Source organism: Podarcis erhardii, assembly GCF_964252035.2.
Source record: "Podarcis erhardii genome assembly, chromosome: 7".
Classification (NCBI taxonomy): domain Eukaryota; kingdom Metazoa; phylum Chordata; class Lepidosauria; order Squamata; family Lacertidae; genus Podarcis; species Podarcis erhardii.
This window is the reverse complement of record NC_138511.1, coordinates 74,386,275-74,407,180: the sequence shown is the minus strand read 5'-3', so window position 1 is coordinate 74,407,180 and position 20,906 is coordinate 74,386,275. Positions and strand designations below refer to the sequence as shown.

The window sequence follows — 20,906 nt, the reverse complement described above, 5'->3', positions numbered from 1 at the left end:
GTTCATCATTATTTGCAAGAAGGGGAGTGGAAACAGATGGTGCCCTGAGGGAACAGCTGACGAATAGTGGTCTCTGTTGAACATAACAAAATAATTTATAATTGTGGAAACGAAAGGAAAATGTGAGCAAAGGGGAAGAAATGAATGAAGTGGGACGGTATTTGGGAGACTTAGAGAGATGGATATGGGTATTAATGCACCACTGTTATGAGATGCGGGGGGGGGGGCGCTGTGGTGTAAACCACTGAGTCTTGGGCTTGGCAGTTCGAATCCCTGCGATGGGGTGAGCTCCCATTTCTCGGTCCCAGCTCCTGCCAACCTAGCAGTTCGAAAGCACGTCAAAGTGCAAGTAGATAAATAGGTGCCGCTCTAGTAGGAAGGTAAACGGCATTTCAGTGTGCTGCTCTGGTTTCTCCAGAAGCGGCTTAGTCATGCTGGCCACATGACCTGGAAAAAGTGTCTGCAGACAAACGTCGGCTCCCTCGGCCAGTCAAGTGAGATGAGCACCACAATCCCAAAGTCATTTGTGACTGGAATTAACTGTCAGTGGTCTTTTACCTTTTTTTATTTTGAAACTGTGATATGTACTGTTGTATGTACAGTGGTACCTTGGGTTACATATGCTTCAGGTTACATACGCCTCGGGTTACAGACTCCGGTAACCTGGAAGTAGTACCTCGGTTTAAGAACTTTGCTTCAGGATAAGAACAGAAATCGTGCTCCGGCAGCGCAGCAGCAGCAGGAGGCCCCATTAACTAAAGTGGTGCTTCAGGTTAAGAACAGTTTCAGGTTAAGAACGGACCTCTGGAACAAATTAAATACTTAACCCGAGGTACCACTGTTACAGTGGTACCTCGCAAGACGAATGCGTCGCAAGACGAAAAACGCGCAAGACGAAAGAGTTTTCCGTTTTTTGAGTCGTTCCGCAAGACGAATTTCCCTATGAGCTTGCTTCGCAAGGCGAAACGTCTTGCGAGTTCTTGCGAGTTTGTTTCCTTTTTCTTAAAGCCGCTAAGCCGCTAAGCTGCTAATAGCCGTGCTTCGCAAGACGAAAAAACCGCAAGACGAAGAGACTCGCGGAACGGATTAATTTCGTCTTGCGAGGCACCACTGTATTTGTATATGTGCTGCTTATTTTAGGGAACCTAGCATATTTTATATTGCTTTATTTATATTTTATACTGCTTTATGCATGTATTTTATATGGCTATTTATTTTATATCGCTTTTATATAAAGCAATGTTTTGTGGGACACACCTTTTCTGCTGCATTTATTAACCGTTCTGTTCCATTTGGAATGTTTTTGTTTCGCAAATAATTGTAGCGGTTTTTACAACTGTGCATTGTAGTCTGCCCTTGGACCTTATGGTGAAGAGTAGTCCAACAAGCTCTGTGGACTTAAGGTTGAAGAACACTGCTCTAGATCATATTGCTTCCTTGCCTTCTTGCTTGAACATCGCCTTCCTACCAGACCTCTCACATCTCTGCATATTCCCAGAGTTAAAATCATGCCAACAAAGTGAAGTTTGAAAAAAAAAAAAAAAAAGCTTTATTGATTCTTAAGCAAAAGTGCCATCATTTTATTAGGCAGTCAAAGTAAACTTGATAACAGGTTGAGCAACATTGAACTGTGAAGCCAGGGAATATGCCATACCAAGAAATTTTGCCCCAGAGCTTAAATGCGAAGTTTCTCCCAGAAGCAGCATAGGGAGGGGTTCATTTTGCTTCAGGCACTTTTTAGGCCTCACTAGAAGAGAAAATTGTGAAGAAGGCAATGTGAGTGTATTTATGTCTCAGTGAGAATCTTCCCAATGCTTCCCGCAGCACTGTAGAATTTTATTTAACACGTAACGGCTCAATTTGCAATGACTTTGCTCTCTGAGTGTAATTAATCAATTACTCCTGGTTTTACAACGTGCTGTTTGCTACCAGATGCTATTTTTTCTGTCTGTAGGGACAGGCTGCCTGCCATCCAGCCTGCTCTCTGGGGAAAGGGTGCATGGCAGGAGCTGCCTTGTCCTCCTGACCTGGACACTGTCACCTTCTCTGCTCCTAGATTTGATCTGGGATGGAAGGATGCTTCCAGGGAGAGCTGCTCTTTTTAAAAGACAAGAACTTAGAAAACCCCAAGACCCGTAACTCGAAGAGTTGAGTCTGCATTTGAGTTTTCCATCCTTCCTCTTATTCTTGGTTTCGCCCCTTTTGTGTCATGACCTTTTAGACTGCAAGTCTGCAGGCAGGGATTTAATAACCAATTTTTGAAAACTGCTCTGAGTGCCTTTTTAGCTAATGAGCAACTTTCCATGGCCTTACTTCTGCTAAAAGACTGATACTGATACATTGGAAAGATAATACAGTCGTGCCTTGGTTCCCGAACGGCTTAGTTGCCAAACAAATTGGCTCCCAAATGCCGCAAACCCAGAAGTGAGTGTTCTGGTTTGCGAACATTTTTCAGAAGCCAAACATCCGACACAGCTTCTGCTTAAGTGCAGGATGCTCATGCAGCCAATCGGAAGCCGTGCCTTGGTTTCTGAAACAGACTCTCGGAACAGTCAAACAGACTCCCGGAACAGATTAAGTTCAAGAACCAAGGTACCAGTGTACCATGCCCACCTCTGAATGAAGAAGAGTTTGGATTTGATATCCCGCTTTATCACTACCCGAAGGAGTCTCAAAGCGGCTCACAATCTCCTTTCCCTTCCTCCCCCACAACAAACACTCCGTGAGGTGAGTGGGGCTGAGAGACTTCAGAGAAGTGTGACTGGCCCAAGGTCACCCAGCAGCTGCATGTGGAGGAGCGGGGAATCGAACCCGGTTCACCAGATTACGAATCTATCGCTCTTAACCACTACACCACACTGGCTCATGAAGGATAGAAGATATGACCACACTTGCAACATGCAAATGGATTGCTTTTAGACATAGAGTATGTATGGATAAATACACTGATATTTGAAATCAATTTTTTCAGAAAGCATAATGACTTCTTAATAGGTATATATACTTGTTAGAATAATTGCAACACTTACATGTCCTCTTTGGTCAAAGACCTTTCTCAGAGCCGCTCACTTAGCACAGAATTCCCCCTCCTTCCAGACAGCAATGACCTCAGACAAGCTTCTTGCTACCTTCCCACTGGGCAGCTTCAGGTCATCAGAGCGATTTCCATTGAAGTTCCCGCAGGAGGCACAGAGCTTTCCTGCCAGGCTTTTACAGACTTTCACCTTCATTTCCCCACGAGGTCCGAGCAGAATTTTTACTTCAGAGGCCAAATGAATAGTTATCCCGTCTTGAGAGAGGCTCATGTGGGCATCTTCAGAGACCTTTGCTGGGAGCGTAATTTTGCGCCCATTGGCCTAAAGTGCAGAAAAGGAGGGAGAAAGGTGTTGGGTTAATGGGTGGAGCAGGGCAGGGAAACCTTTTCAGCCTGAGGGCCACATTCCCTTATGGGGGGGCCACGTGCCAGTAGTGGGTGGGACCAGAGGCAAAAGAGCCAAGGCAATGGATGGCCACACACTTATCTTTGTATAAAAGGTAAAGGGACCCCATACCATTAGGTCCAGTCGTGCCCGATTCTGGGGTTGCGGTGCTCATCTTGCTTTACTGGCCGAGGGAGCCAGCATGTGGCCAGCATGACTAAGCCGCTTCTGGTGAACCAGAGCAGCACATGGAAACACCATTTACCCTCCCGCTGGAGCAGTACCTATTTATCTACTTGCACTTTGACGTGCTTTCAAACTGCTAGGTTGGCAGGAGCTGGTACCGAGCAACGGGAGCTCACCCCGTCACGGGGATTCGAACCGCCAACCTTCTGATCGGCAAGTCCTAGGCTCTGTGGTTTAATCCACAGTGTAGGCTATAATTATGTTAATTTTTTATATACATATATGTTGGAAGCAGTCCAGAGTAGCTTGGGCAACCCAGTCAGACAGACAGGGTATAATAATAAAGGGATGATGATTGAATATGATGTCCCTTCTCTATTATCCATCTAGGCAACCCATGTGCATTATTCCTGCTGAAGTGCTATGATAAGAGGTGTGGCCAAGGAAGGGGAAGTGACCCAGGAAGAGTCCCATGGGCCAGATAGAGATGACTGGATGGCCTCAGTTTACCCTCTCCTGCTTTGGTCAATGTGATCTCTGGATGCTGCTCAACTACAATTCCCAGCATCTCTCACCTTGGCCAGGATGACTAGTTGCTTAAAGAAGCCTGTTGCTCTGTTGGTGAAAGCCTAGCAAGGCTTTGCACTTGGGCAGCACAACATTGAATCTACTCAGGGTCGATCCACTGAAATGAATGGACCTAAGTTAGTCCTGTCCATTGTGTGTGACTAACATTGGACGCAAGCCAGGATCCTGCACCGGGAACTTACCCATGCCTCCTTGTTCGGTTTTACAGTGAGAAACAGGCCTTTGAAAAATACATGTATCGTTGTCACTGCTGGCAAATCCCAGCTGTCGTGTTTGTCGACAACTGCCACGATCTTGAACCAAGAGGGGTCACTGCCATTGCAAAGGGTTGCAACCTCATAAGCCCCTAGATATAGAATTTTCCCAGAGACACCGTCAAAGGAAGTCACGTGTGCTCCAGGGAGGACGGCACACTCTCCGTTTGGCCTTATGCAACCGCGCACACCGTTATGGAGGGCACAGATTTCTCCTTGCTGGCAACTGTTTTCTGCACAAACCAGTTGGCCTGATGGGCGGCAGGTGCATTTTTTCAGGCAGTCTTCTGAGACAATATTCTCTCCAGCCTGTAAGATTTACAGCCCAAGAGAGAGGGAGGGGAGAAAAAAGAATTAAAATTTAAATGCAAATGTTTTAAAATATTATTATTTTTAATTCAACATGTACAAGCCTGAGTACTTATAATTACCTCTATAAAGCTACAATCTAGTACACCAGTGCTGCATAAATGATAAATTGATAGTAAAATGGATATTAAAATAGGTCAGATTTTGTACTTTAATACGTTTCATACTATTTTCGCATGAACTCTATGCCATGCTAATCAATGGATGTGAAACTGACATAGACCAGAAAGAGACAGATATATCTATCCCTGTTAACAACATTCAATGGGGCAGAGAATAGGGAAGAATCTAATCTGGATTCTTCAAAGGGTCCAGATTTATATGTCATAGCATGCTGCATATAACATTATCAGGATCACACAAAGTCCCAGAAGCCTTTCAGATTTTTCTGGCCCCTTGTCAAAGTCCAAAATGGAAGCAAATAACTTCCCCTCCCCAAATACAGTGGGCAGGTCTGGACTCAGTCCATCCATCCTCTCACTAACTCCTTTGTGCTCAACATGTTTGGAGGTGAAACCCTGTTCTTCAGGGGTCAAATAAAGCTTTGTTATATAGCTGAGGTTATATAGCTCTGTTGGAGCACAACCTGGACAAGGAATAGAGTGCCCATCTGTCCTCCTTTGCAGTCCTCTGTTTGAAGGCCTGTCTACTGTCCAGTATAAAGAACCATAAAAAGGCAAAACAGGAGTTATTGCCCATCAACAGTTCAGTGCAGATCAGTGGTGTGCCTAACCCTCTCGCACTCTGGTGCAATGTATTGTATTCCTACTCAAATAATACTAATTATTTCAGATGTTAAGTTTTCTTGTGTCCATCATCTCCAAGGATTTTCACAGAGCCAGTTGCTTATTACAGGTTCCACCTCTTGGCTCCTCAACTCCTCAAGGAGGAAAGCGCTTTTCTTATCAAAGGTTTTCTGCTGTGATGTGCAGGCCTTCTTAGTTACCTTTGTTATAACCTCAGGTCTCCCTCACCACCCATCTCTTTCTCCTTCCCAGCTGCTCCTCTCACATCTGCTTCCCTCAGCCTCCTTCCTTGGCCTCTGCAACAGCCAGCTTTCTCTTGCTGTCCTCCCTCTCTCCTTTAGTACTCTGTCCCAGCAGTTTTGCTGGGCCAGAGGCTGCCTCCCTATATTCTTATTGTATCTCCTTTGCTCCACAATCTTGGCCTTTATCAGCAACTCTTCCTCCTTTTCGTCTCTCTGTGTTTTGCTGCTGCTGTCAGCCTCACCAGCTGTCCTTTATGAGGCTGAGGTGGGTATGAGAAGGTGACAACCACCCTTTGACATGGTGTGCTCCTTCAAGCCCCTCACTTACAAGCATGCATATACTGGTACATTCACCTATGTTACTGTTGTGAAAATTTGAGTTCAGCACAAAGCAATGCATGAGTGGCAATCCGATGGAGGGAAGAGATACTAGCCCTTGCAGACTCACTAAGGGCTCATGTAGACTTCCGCTTGTCCCTTGCCTAGATGTTTTCCACTTGTCCTGTGCTTTCCAAGCTGTTTTGCCTTTGCCCCACCTCTTCCCCTTGGAAAACCCTTTCTATAATGCTAAATTGGAGCAATCTGCAGAATACCTAATTGCCATTTGTTCCAATTTAGTGCTAAACCGTGGGTTTTCCTGGTGGAAAGCAGCAGGGCAAAGGGAAGTGTGCGTGAGGTCTTAAAGTGGCACACACATATGCACAGACACAACAGTTTCCACAAGTGCTGGACTTACCTTGATGTAGCGCCCCTCATGCACGCAGCCACAGTTCTCTATTGCCACGCACCTGTCACCGTCAAACAGGTAGCCACTGTCACACTGACAACCTTCAAAACATTTCTTTGAGCATTGGCCCGGAGTGAACAAGCTGGTACAGGTGGAACCACAGGTCCTTGCACACAACTTGTAGTGGCTGTTGGGCGGGCAAGTGAGAGCTGAGAAGAAGGAGAGAGAGGACCAGGGGTTATAGGAGGCAGGAACAGGACTTATAAGTTAAAAGTTTAAAAAGAAACCCTTTCTTTCTAAAGGAAAGGGGGGAGTCAAGAGGGAGCAGAGAAGAGGCGTGATAGAGGGGAACCCAGTCTCTAGAGTGTAGGAGACCCCGGAAAATATAGAGAAGATCGTCGTTTAGAACCCTGTGGAAAAGTTAAACAGTGAGAAGACTCTCCGACGCCATATTAATTGCGGAGGAAAGGAAGGCAGAAAAGGAACGGAGCTGCAGACGCCATATCTAAGTGGCTTTAAAAAAAAGGAAAAACGTTTAACTTTGGGGGTATAAAACATCATAAAATAACCCCTAGCGTTGGGGGGCTACCTCACCCTACTACCGTATGTTTGCTGTGTGGCCACTCTTCTTCCACTTTTTTTTTTTTTTTTTTTGTTCGGAAAGCTAAATAAGAAACTCTCTCGGGGGCGAAAATAGACCATCTATCACGAAGGTAGGTGCTTAACACTGCACTGCCTTATTTGATAACTGAGGAAATTTCTAGCTGAGTCTCTCCTGGACTTTCTTTTTTTTTGGACTACCGGTAAAGCGATAGCTTTGCAGAAATCTCACTTTACTTGCTAGACTAATATCTCTGAATACGAATTTTTATTAGTAAAGAATAGGTAACTTGAAAACAGTTAATATATTAAAATTGATATCTAAATTTGGACTATATATGAAGCTTTAAGTACTGCCGTCATATCGCTATTTATCATCATTATTGGGACTGGCACGGACTCATAAATCCATAAAGAAGGTCCACGGTCATTAAGACCCTGGTTGGATTAGCCCGAATAGGGGCAAGAAGATCACGGTTGGATTAGCCCGAATAGGGGCAAGAAGACTACAAATTGACTATTTTTAAGAATCAGCGATCATACAACTTGCCTTAACATTGGGGGGGGGCTAGAGATAACAGACCAAATACTATAAATAGAGGGGAACTGGAGGCACTATCCCGTGCTCTGGCTTTTTTGATTTGGTTTTCTTTTTGACTTTTACTATTAGTAGTTATGTTCTCTATTATTGGCATATGATGGCAGATGTTTGAGACTCGATATATGCTCATTGGTGGTCAAATATAGTATTTGTAATTAGTAAGGATAAGAATATTAGACAGGTATAGTTTAGAGGAATATTTGTTATTCAGAGACCAGTGATAATGTCATACAATCAAAAAAAAGGGACGGAGGGGGGAACCCCAACAGATAGGAGAGCATCAAAACAAGAAACAGAATTTAGAACAGAAATATTGAGGATGTTTGCAGAAATAAAGCAAAGTGAGAAAAATTTAGAGACAAAACTAGAACAGGTAGACAACAAAATTGGAAAAATGGACAAGAAAATCGAGGAGACAGTAAGCGAGCTTAAAGGACAGATTAAAGAAGTAGCGAAAAGAGTAGACGAGGGATTTAAAAAGACTAAACAGGAAATGAAAGAAATGAAAAGAGAAGAAGAAAAAATGAAAAATGAAATAGCAGATTTAAGTAAAACACAGGAAGAATTAAAAGATTCTATCGCGATGAATGAATTAAAACAAAGAGAAGTGAACTTAAGATTTAGACAGATCCCGGAACTACAAAATGAAAATATAAAGGAAAGATTAATAAAAGAGATAGCACAATGGATGGAGTTAGAGGAAGAGGAGGTGGCAAAGACAATACAAAATGCCTACAGGATGAAAATTAAGTCAAGTAAAGTAAAGAGATTTCCTGGGGATTGCCTAATCACATTTAAAGATAGGGAGATGAGAAATTTGATTCTACAGAGGAACAGAGAGAAGAGACTGTACATTGACGGGAACTACGTAATTATTTTCAAAGATATACCTATAAGACTCTTGAAACGGAGAGAATCTTATAAACCACTGGTGCAACTGCTTAAAAAAAACAGGATAGATTTCCGCTGGGAATTTCCGGAGGGCGTTTCTTTTTTCTATAAAGGAGTCAAAAGAAGATTAACAAGCCCAGAGGAAATAGGAAAGTTTACCAGAAGATACAAAGAACTTCAACAAGGAGAGGAGGAACTGAAAGGAGCTGAAGGTGGAACAAGACAGAGGGAGGACTCAGAGCTGGGAGAAGAGGAAGAACAGATTAGAAGAAAGTTGGAGGAAGACGAAGAAGAGGAAGAAGAAGAAGAAACAGAAAGGCTTTAGCTAAAAACTTAAACTTAAACCCAAATCTAACTAGTGGTTAACTCTTTAAAAAAAAAAAAAAATGACACTAAAATTATGGAGTTGGAACATCAATGGGATGAACGATAAGAAGAAACGGAACGGTATTGAGCATATATTAAAAAAGAAAAATCTAGATGTCATATGCCTTCAAGAGACACATGTGGCTAAGAAACACAGGAAAATTTTGATCAATAGGAGGCTAGGGAATGAATTTATCTCCTCAGATAAAGAGAAAAAAAGGGGAGTAGTACTCTATATTAAAAATAAAATCGAAGCTCACCAACTATTTAAGGATGAGGAAGGGAGAATAATTGCGGTGCGCATTCGCTGGCAAGGTGAAACAATGATAATAGTAGGGATTTATGCACCTAATGGAAATAAGACACAATTTTTTAGCTCATTGGAAGAAAAGTTATTTGAATATGCGGACCAGAAAATTATTATAATGGGAGACATGAATGATGTGACCTCTACTGAAATGGACAGATTAAGAAAATCAAAGAACAATGAAGGAAAACTTCCCAAGACCTTTTTTACGTTGATTAAAAATTACAACTTAATAGATATATGGAGGTTGAAACACCCCCTAGAGAAACAATTCACTTATCATTCGGAACCGAATCAGTCGTTTTCAAGACTTGACCAAATATGGATATCGAGTGAGCTGACACCAAGAATAAAGAAAATTGAAATTCAGGCCAAAGTTATATCAGACCATAACCCAATAGAAATGGAGATGAAGGGAGTAGAAGAACGGACTTTTAGATGGAGACTAAATGATAATCTATGGGATGATCAAAAATTTACTGAAAGAATACGGAAGAAATTAGCGGAATACTTTTTGGATAACTTAGATAAAGGGGTGAAAACAAGTACGGTGTGGGATGCAAGTAAAGCTGTAATGAGGGGCCTCTTCATCCAACAAAACGCACTGAAAAACAAGATTAAGGAAAAGAGGTCAAAAGAGATTTTGGGACAGATTATGGACTATGAACAAAAACTGATTAAAAAACCAAACAACGAAAAGATAATGCAGGAAATAAAATCCCTTCAAACGCAATTCGCAATGATAATTAATAAGGAGGTTGAGTGGAATATCAAAAGATTAAGACAAAAAAACTTTGAATATGCAAATAAGTCAGGAAAATGGCTTGCGTGGCAAGTCAAAAAAAGGAAAGAGCAAAATACAATTAGTAAAATAATAATAAATGGAAAAGAAACAACTGATTCGAAAGAAATTAGAAAAGGATTTCAGGATTTCTATGAGCAACTGTATAGGTTCAAGGAAAGGAACAATAAGAGAAAAATAGAAAGATACCTAAAAGAAAAGATGGTGAAGAAGATGTCATCAAATCAAAGAGAACAGCTAAATGTCCCAATTCGTAGAGAAGAGGTAGAAGAAGTGATAAAAGAATTAAAAAGAGGAAAGGCCCCGGGCCCAGATGGGTTTACTTCAAGTTACTATAAAGAAATGAAAGACACGTTAATGACGCCGCTAACTGATGTAATGAATAACATCTTGACAGGAAAAGACATCCCTGGCTCCTGGAAAGAGGCCCTTATCACAATCATCCCAAAACAAGACTCGGACCTAACTCAAATCAAGAACTATAGACCCATCTCCCTATTAAATACGGACTATAAAATATTCGCTGGAGTTTTGGCTAAAAGATTAAAAAAGATATTAATAAAGTTGATACATGAAGACCAAGCGGGCTTTCTTCCTGGAAGGTTTATAAGAAACAATACGAGAAATATAGTTAACATCATTGAGTACCTTTCTGATAGATGTGACAAACCAGCAAGTTTAATTTTCTTAGACGCGGAGAAAGCCTTCGATAATGTAATTTGGGAATTTATGTTAAAGAATTTGGAAGCTATGGAGGTGGGACAAAAGTTCTTAAATGGGATAAAGGCAATTTACACAGAGCAGAAGGCGAGATTGATAATTAATAATGTGATTACTGAGGATATAAAAATATGTAAAGGAATGAGGCAGGGCTGCCCGCTCTCGCCTCTGCTCTTTATAACGGTTTTGGAGGTGTTACTGAATGTAATCAGACAAAACAAACAAATTAAAGGGGTAACTTTAGGCCTTAATGAGTATAAGGTTAAAGCCTATGCAGATGATGTGGTCTTAACGGTGGAAGAACCTATAGAAAGTATAAGGGCGTTTCTGGACGAGGTCGAACAATTCGGGAATCTTGCAGGTTTCAAATTGAATAAGAGTAAGACCAAGATGATTATTAAAAATATGGAGCAAGATAAGGTTACAACACTGCAACAACAAACTGAAATTGAGGTTGTCAGAAAGATAAAATATTTAGGTATCTGGATTACCAACAAAAACATCGACCTATACCAAAATAACTATGTACCGGTGTGGAATAAAATTAAAAAAGATCTGACGCTCTGGACCAGGATGAAACTATCATTCTGGGGAAGAATCTCCATGGTGAAGATGATGCTGCTACCCAGGTTGTTGTTCCTGTTCCAAACATTGCCCATTTTAAAAGGAACAAAGGACTTCAAAGAATGGCAAAAAGCGATTTCCAGATATGTCTGGGAGGGGAAGAAACCAAGAATTAAATTTAAGTTGTTAACAGACGTAACAGAAAGAGGGGGCTTCGCCTTACCAGACATGAGACTTTATTACGAAGCAGCATGTCTGTGTTGGTTAAAAGATTGGGTAAAGTTAGAGAACAAAGAGTTATTAGATTTGGAGGGGTACAACAACAGGTTTGGGTGGCACGCGTATTTATGGAAGGATAAAAAGAGAGTGCATAGGGGATTTGGTAGCCACATTTTTAAAGGACCATTAATAGAGGTTTGGGACAGATATAAAAATATATTAGAACCAAGAACACCACACTGGTTGTCCCCACAGGAGATGATAGGTGTAAAGAAAGTTAACATGAAGGAAAAATGGGGGAAGTATGAAGATATGGTTGTATATGAAGGAGGGAAGTGGAAAGTTAAACCATACGACCAGGTCAAAATGCTCACACAAGGTTGGCTGCATTACTTCCAGATAAATGAGATGTTTAAAACAGAGGTGAAGGAAAGAGGATACGTAGAAAAAGAATCAATATTCCAAAAAGAGATAATAAATAGTGATTACAAAAACCTTTCCAAAATGTATAAACTACTGCTGGAGTGGAATACGAAGGATGAGGAAGTGAAGTCAGTGATGGTACAATGGGCAAGGGATTTAAGGTATAACATCCAAATGGAAGATTGGGAAAAGCTGTGGAGAGTGAATATAAAGTTTACAGCCTGTACACTACTAAAAGAAAATGTAATGAAGATGCAATACAGGTGGTATATGACTCCTGTAAAATTAGCTAAGATGTATAAGATAGACAATAAGTGTTGGAAGTGTAAACTTATGGAGGGGACGTTTTATCATCAATGGTGGGAGTGCAAGAAAGTTAAAAGCTTCTGGGAGGACGTATATAATGAACTGAAAAAGATGCTAGGTTACACTTTTGTTAAAAAACCAGAAGCTTTTCTACTTTGTATTATGGGAAAGGACATCAGGAGAAAGGATTGTAAACTATTCCAGTACGCGGTCACAGCAGCCAGAATTGTGATAGCCCAGAGGTGGAAGCAGGAAGAAATGCCAACAGTTGCAGAGTGGAGAGCAAAACTGACAGAGTATGCTGAGTTGGATAAATTGACAGGGAAATTAAGATACCTAAAAGATCAAAAGTTTATTGAAGATTGGGGGAAATTTGTGGGTTATCTGGAGAATAAATGTTTTGTAAATACAACGCTAGTGGGTTTTAAAGAGGCACTGTAAAGAATTAACAAGTATTGTTCAAATCGAAATAATGTATAAAGGGAGATATGTATGGCAATATGTAAGGATGGAATGTGTTTCAAAGACTCAAATTCGAAGGAATGTCAACGTCGCTGAAGGAAGTCAAAAATGAATGGAAAGTTCTGTATTTCGGATATATTGTATTTAGAATGAAATTAATAAAAAAATTTAAAATGCAAAAAAAAAAAAAAAAGAGGCAGGAACAGTTCAGGCAGGTACAGCTAACCATTCTTAAATTCTGAAGCATTTCATCCATATAGGACACCTCTCCACTCACCGTTCCATCTCTGGCTGCTTTACTGTCCTGTATCAGGGATTATTTTTAAGGGCAGCAATAAAAGGACATAGGTGCTGCATCGTCAAAATGAGGGCTGGAGAAGCAGGCCAGAGCTTTATTTTCCCCAACCCCGCAGGACAACTTTGACAGGTGAGTGGGACCTCCTACCTGCCCATCATCTGATGTCATAATGATGTCAGGTGCTTCACAAGTGTCAAAGTTGAAAAAGCTTGCAAAGCGCTTTGCCTAGTATGTCCCAAACACCCATCAATCTGCAAATTGACACGGGACTGGGAAGCACACAGTGCTTCCAGCTGGTGGTGGAGCATTTGGAAAGCACTTGCACAAAGCGGTTTGTAAGTCCTATGCTCAGTGCTTTTCAAATGCCAGGCACAATGTGCAAAGCTTGCAAAGTACTTCCAAAACTCCTGGAAAACCATGACTCAGTTAGCAGGGCCTGCAAAGCCCCTTTTGGCCAAGCCTCATTCTTACCTGTGCCACACCTGACATCATAGCTGATATCAGGTCTATGTAGGGCAAATGAGTGTAGTTTAACCAAAATGGCTTAATAGGCCAAATGGAGCAGTGTGGAGGGTCTCATTTCTCACCCTGATCTAAATGCCAGACCCTCCAAGTGTCCCTATTTTCCAGGGACATCCAGGGCCAGACGGTCTGACCTCCAAGTATTATAAGACACTAAAAGACTATCTGATCCAACCATTGATGGAGGTCTGTAATGAAATTATGGAAGGGAAGAAGGCGCCGGAATCGTGGAAGGAAGCTTTTATCACATTGATACCAAAATCCGAAGCTGAAAAGACACAACTTAAAAACTATCGTCCCATCTCCCTTCTGAATGTGGATTACAAAATATTTGCAGACATTTTGGCAAGTAGATTTAAAAGAGTTCTTAATGAAGTAATTCATAAAGACCAGGCAGGCTTTCTCCCAGGTAGACATATGTTTGCAAATACTAGGAACATTATTGACGTTTTGGAACTTTTGCAAACAGATATAAATACAAAAGCAGTGTTAATTTTTATAGACGCGGAGAAGGCCTTTGACAATATTTCTTGGAAATTTATGAAGGGAAATTTGAATGAAATGGGAGTGGGACGGGGGTTTGAGAATGGGATTGACGCAATATATTCAGAACAAAAGGCTAAACTAATAGTTAACAATGTGGTCACAGAAGAGTTCAAAATTGAAAAAGGAACACGACAAGGCTGCCCGATTTCCCCTTTGTTATTTATTTCGGTTCTGGAGGTGCTCTTGAACTTGATCAGAGGGGACCGGTTGGTGGAAGGGATTCAGGTCGGAGCGAAACAATACAAATTGAAAGCTTTTGCAGATGACCTAGTTTTGACTCTGCAGGAGCCAGAATCTAGTACGAAAAGAGTATTACAACTGATACAGGATTTTGGTCGGGTGGCAGGATTTAAATTAAATAAACAGAAAACTAAAGTGTTGGGAAAAAATTTGACAGATACAGAGTCGGAAAGGTTTCAGAGAGAAACAGAACTAACTATGGTTAAAAAAGTAAAATACCTAGGGGTAAACATAACAGCAAAAAACCTGAGTCTATTTAAGGATAATTATGAAAAATGTTGGTCTGAAATTAAGAGAGACTTGGATAGTTGGACAAAATTGAAGCTTTCTTTGTTAGGCCGAATTGCTGCTATCAAGATGAATGTATTGCCAAAAATGTTGTTTTTGTTTCAAACATTACAGATCGTGGACAAAACGGAGTGCTTCCGGAAGTGGCAGAAAGATATATCCAGATTTGTCTGGCAGGGCAAAAAGCCCAGAATTAAGTTTAAGATATTAACAGATGCGAAAGAAAGAGGGGGCTTTGCCCTGCCAGACTTAAAGTTGTACTATGAAGCCGCAGCTTTTTGCTGGCTAAAAGACTGGCTACTTCTCGAAGACACTGACGTGTTGGACTTGGAAGGTTTTAACAATGCTTTTGGTTGGCATGCATACCTATGGTATGACAAAGTTAAGATCAATAAGGCCTTTAAGAACCATATTGTCAGGAAAGCAGTGTTTAATGTCTGGACAAAATACAAAGACTTACTGGAAAATAAAACTCCAAGGTGGCTCTCACCTCTGGAGGCTAAGGCCCTAAAAAGACCCAATATGGAGGCTAAATGGCCAAAATATTGGGAAATATTAGAAAAAGATGGAGACAACTGGAAATTGCAGAGTTTGGAGAAAATGAAGGATAAGGTGCGAGACTGGTTACATTATGCTCAGATTAAAGAAGTTTTTAAAAATGATAAAAAGTTAGGGTTCCAGGTGGAGAAATCGAAGTTAGAAACTGAATTGTTAGAACCAAAGACTAAGGTATTATCAAGAATGTATAACCTGCTGTTAAAATGGAATACACAAGACGAAATGGTTAAATCGGTTATGATAAAATGGGCACAGGACATTGGGCATAACATTATGTTTGAGGACTGGGAAAGGTTGTGGACCACTGGGCTGAACTTCACCGCATGTAATGCTCTGAAGGAAAATGTAATGAAAATGATATATAGATGGTACATGACCCCAGTTAAACTTGCCAAAATATACCATTCGTCTGATAATAAATGTTGGAAATGTAAAGAAAACGAAGGAACATTCTTTCACCTCTGGTGGACATGCCCTAAGGTGAAGGTCTTCTGGGAAATGATATATAATGAGCTGAAAAAGGTATTTAAGTATACCTTCACTAAGAAACCAGAGGCCTTCCTTCTGGGTATTGTCGGCCAGAAGGTGTTAAAGAAGGACCGAACATTCTTTATGTATGCAACAACGGCAGCAAGGATACTCATCGCAAAAAACTGGAAAACTCAAGATCTACCCACACTGGAAGAGTGGCAGATGCAACTGATGGACTATATGCAACTGGCCGAGATGACAGGCAGAATCCGTAACCTGGGAGAAGAGAAGATGGAGGAAGACTGGGAGAAATTCAAGAAGTATCTACAAAAACATTGTAATTTGGTTGAATGCTAAGAAGGATGCTAGATTATAAAAAACTGGCCACCACTAAATTAGATTTGAAATTTGATGATAAGTGAGACTAAAGAAAATATAAAATTTTTTGGAAGAAGTGCTAGATTATATTTGAATGAGTGGATATGAGATTGTAAACAAGTTGATAATTTGTTTGGAAAAAACTTTTAACGATGTAAATGGGAGCGGGAGACGTGAGGAAGTCCAAAGAAGTGATGAAATTATGTCTGTGATAGAAGTAAGACTGTTTATTATTTGTGCATTTATATTTAAAAACTTTAATAAATATTTATAAAAAAAAAAAATATTTTCCAGGGACAGTCCCGGATTTACAGAAGCCATCCCAGTTTCTGATTTGATCCCAGAATGCCTTGCTTTTCTTTAGGACATCCCTATTTTCATCCCTATTTTCATTGGAGGGAATGGAGTTATGTGACCGCCGAGCCAAGGAGATAAGTAACTATACAACCTTTAGAAGACATCTGAAGGCAGCCCTGTATAAGGAAGTTTTTTAAAAGTTTAATGTTTTATTGTGTTTTTATGTATATTGGAAGCCACCTTGAGTGGCTGGGGCAACCCAGTGAGATGCGTGGGGTATAAATAATAAAATTATTGTTATTATTATTATGGAGCAGGACATCCCTATTTTCACTGGAGAAATGTTGGAGAATATGAAATGCTGATTTAAATGTTGACCATGTTCTCCCACTGTGCTCCTCCCAATGGCATATATCAAAGTGGCTGTCTATTCTGACATAGTGGAGTAGCCAATATGGTGCCCTACAGTTGTTTTTGGACTCCAGTTCCCATCAGCCCAAGTCAACATGGTCAATGGCCAGAGTTGTTGGGAGCTGTAGTCCAGCAGCACATGCAGAGCAACATCTTGTCTAATATAGCAGAATGAATATTTTAAGCATCAGTGTGAGTGGGTGGGATAAAAAAGAAGGTGGTACTTCAGGTTGCTGTGCAAACTTACGGCAGAAGTTGTTTGTTCTCCAGGCTCCAATTGTAACTCCTGCAGCCTGACATACAGTGACGTAGGCCTGGATGCTCCTACAGAGAGTTTCTCTGGCACCATTGGCTGCACACATGTCATACAGACAGTGGTTGAAGAATTCGGTAGGGTCTACCAAGGAGTGACAGTTCCTGAAGGGGCCGGATTGGGCTTGGATCATTCCACAGGAACTCTCAGGTCGGTACGGCGCTGTCTTGACTGCATCACAGACGGGGCATTTATCTCCACAACCATCGGAGCATCTGACACCATCAATGGGAACCTTCCAAGAGGCCCCAAACTCGATCACATTCTGGGTGCTTTTCCCCGTAGGTAGAGTAAAGTCATCGGTCCTGTCACTATTGAAATTACCGCATAGGCCAGTGACATGTCCCTGGTAGTTACTGGGGACAGACACCAAGATGTATGAAAAGGTATCAAAAAGGACTTTGAGACCAAAGTCAGACTGGACAATGATATTATTGCCTTCCTGGTTGGCCCAGAGTTTCCCATCCTTTGTCTTCATGGGCAGCGTGTAGAGCTGTCCATCCACCTGCATTAACCACAGAGAAGGTGACCATGTAAGGGGACAGTTTTAAATTACTATTATTTATTGTTAAATGGATTTATCAACCACATTTTTTTTTGGGGGGGGGATACCTCCTAACACAGTTTTTGAACTAAGGGTGTCTGCAGGCTGCTACTGCAGGCTGCTACTGCAGGCTGCTACTGCAGGAAGGATTCAAACACATGCCAGAAATTTAAGTTTGCTTAATTGAAGCAGATTAAAGTACGCTTTCTCCCCAGGGCAAGAAATCCACTTTTTTAAAAATTGACTTTTTTCAGGTAGGAAAGTGGTGGGGAAACCCACAGAAATGTGTGGAATGAGCAAATGTTTAACAGGAAGATGTGTAAATGCCCCTCAAGCAAATTAGGATGAATACTCGGTGGCATATGACCTGCCTGAAAACAAATCAGAACGAATGCTCAGTGAAGATCAGACATAGTCTAGCCAGCGCACAAGATTTGTACGAGAAAATCAGGATGGATGCTCAATAAGGAGGTCATCTGAAGGAACCCTATAACAACACAATATTGATGCATCAAGTATCAATATATCAAAGCACAATATCAAACCCCCCTTTTAAATGTTTCCTTCAACAAGACCATTAAAAGCGAGCATAAAACATACAATAATAATAATCCAGCACTACTGTAATATTTCAGAGCCAGCCCACATAATACCATTACTACAGCCCAAGTCATAATTTGTTAGCTACTAAAGACTACAGTCAAAAGGGAAATCCTTAAGGTCTATTTGAAAGAACTGAGGGATGGAGCTTGCCTGTTCTCACTCAGGATCAAATCCCACAGCTATGGTAGAATTGCATGAACCCATGTGCAAAATCCATGCAGCCATACCCTCAGTGTCTCCACTTAGCAGGAGCAACAGCTACAGAATACGGAAGGGAAAGCAGAGAGAGGTTTTCCTCTCCTACCCTTCTCCCCTCCCCACCACACTTGCTTACAGTGTGATGCGGCAGAAATTTGTTCTTGCTTGCATTTGAAAGGCGAACTCCTGAATTTGCACCTCCCAAAAACAATACATGAAATGAAATGCAGCTCCTCTAAGAAATGATCAATTCTCCAGATTTTACAATGCAGTTCTCCAACCAATGCATGTGTATAAAAACACATATATTTGGGGGAAATGTTCATAAATGTAATTTACTGGCCAGAATAACATATGAAAATACATTCTGTTGGGGAATGTTGCTTGCCAAAATGTGTATATTATTTATTTTATTATTTAAAGAAGTTCTAAATTTTAACAATCTTTGAGCAATCGAGACTGCGTATCACTAAAATGTTGATGGATTTCTATGAGGATTTTTTAAATTAAAAAATCACATTAATTTAATTTAAAAAATCACATATTGCTGCAGAAATCTGGAGAACTGAACTTGGGGGAAATGAGAAATGGAGGGAAAACAAAATCAGCAGATTAGTCAATATCTACTGATAGGGAATGGGGGACAATGGGAGATGAAGTTCTCCCCAGGGCTCCTGAAACTGTAGGTGAACTTTGTCACCATTTCTACCATGAAGAGACAAAACCTGGAACAGGACTTACCTTGAGCTTCCATTTCATCGCCCTCTCAATGACAGCAGTGTATCCATGAAAAGAGACTATAAGCGTCTTGGTCAGTGACCTGTCATTCTCCACCAACACCGAGAAGTTTGCCAGCTGAGAATTCTTCCCCTGCAATTTAGCTAAAGTATAAGTGCAGGTTCCTTGGAAGTTGTAGGCCCGTCCATCAAAAGTTACGTAGTGGGAGCCCAAAGCCAAACTGCATTTCCCGCACCCTACTGCATGGCAGCCTGGGACACCATCCTTTACCCTACATTCCTCGTGGGGCCCACAGGAGATTTTCTGGCATTTGACAACTCCATTGTCTGCACATTGGCATCGTTCCTGGCAAGAGGAACCAGGGTAGAAAACCTCTCCCTTCTTGTAGTAGTTGCCCTGGTGCTCACAGCCACAACTGCCAACAGAGACACACTGGTCCCCACTCAAGACAAACCCAGGCTTGCAATAGCATCCTTCCTTGCAGGACGTCACACACCCCTCAGGAGCCGAGAGACCACGGCAAGTGGCAGGGCAGCCGTTCCCACAGAGCTCGTAGCGAGCGTTCGGTGAGCAGGCAAGGCCTAGAAGAAAGGACAAGAACAGAATGTGGAGAATTTCAAGCTAGCATGTAAGTTATTTTGGCAGACACCTGGTTCTTTGGACACCTGGAGTTGAATAGGTCTGTTGTGCTCTGTTGCAGATTCTGTCTACAGAGTGACATCTGCTGGTTAGAGCAGATCCTAGTCTGACTGGAAAACAGCTTTCTCATAAGGCAAGCTCACGACTTCATGCATTTAACTTGTGCACATTTCGCTTTATGCTCTTGGCAAATAAGAATAAATAAATGAAAAGGGGGGAGGAAAGGGGGCTCGGGTTCCAGGAAGAATGACTTTGGCAATTCCACACACCATTAATTCATTAATTCATTAATTCATTAATTCATTAATTCATTAATTCATTAATTCATTAATTCATTAATTCATTAATTCATTAATTCATTAATTCATTAATTCATTAATTCATTAATTCATATCCTGCCTGTTCAAATGTGTTTTGATTATAAGCAATTTGACTTTTGGTGCAATCCCCAGAATGTAACCCATGCATAAGTTGTGGGCTTACTGTATTTCCCATGTTACTGAAGTAGTTGAACAACATAGATGTCTGTCTGTGCAAATACTACTATCACTACTTCTATTACTACCTGGCTTTGTCCTGCAACACCTAAAACTGCTGAACAATACCAAGCACAGATATTAAAGATGTAACACCATTCATAATGTCTGGATGGATCAGACTAAGATCGATAGTGCTGCCCAGCTGTTCTCTGGGATCAAGACTAAAAATTGGACAGATCTGAACCAGGGGCATGAATGATTAGGGTTGAAATGAAATTGATGCGGAGATCAGTAAATTCAAAACACTTGAAATCTAATGTCAAATTTCTTATATGACCTTTTTAACAGAGTGGATCTTTCAGGTGGATCTGAATTCTTAAGTGGTCTGTACATGCCAGGACATAAATGTTGGCTGACAAGTCCAGAGGATCAAACAAATTAAGAAATATTCCACGTAGTCTTTGAAATCTATACACTATGGGTTGCATCCAACTAAACTGTACTCAAAGTTTCCCCACTGAAATGAATGGACCTGAGGTAGAATTTCCGATATTTATAGTTAGCCTGCTCTGAGCATGATTCAAGTTAGTA

At 41.1% G+C, this 20,906-nt stretch overlaps 1 protein-coding gene across 1 annotated transcript in view; it reads right to left on the bottom strand.

The window, feature by feature from the left end:
- Positions 1-1,534: 1,534 nt before the first annotated feature.
- The window catches only part of LOC309345539 (IgGFc-binding protein-like), a 42,629-nt gene continuing 23,257 nt past the window's right edge, over positions 1,535-20,906 (bottom strand). Inside the window, exons 14-19 of the mRNA XM_081868613.1 lie at positions 19,201-19,778; positions 17,049-17,619; positions 6,541-6,740; positions 4,376-4,756; positions 3,030-3,356; positions 1,535-1,747 (exon numbers count right to left, since the gene is read on the bottom strand). Coding sequence (XP_081724739.1) covers positions 3,066-3,356; positions 4,376-4,756; positions 6,541-6,740; positions 17,049-17,619; positions 19,201-19,778 — 2,021 coding nt within the window. The 3' untranslated portion in view covers positions 1,535-1,747; positions 3,030-3,065. The remainder of the gene's footprint in view (positions 1,748-3,029; positions 3,357-4,375; positions 4,757-6,540; positions 6,741-17,048; positions 17,620-19,200; positions 19,779-20,906) is intronic.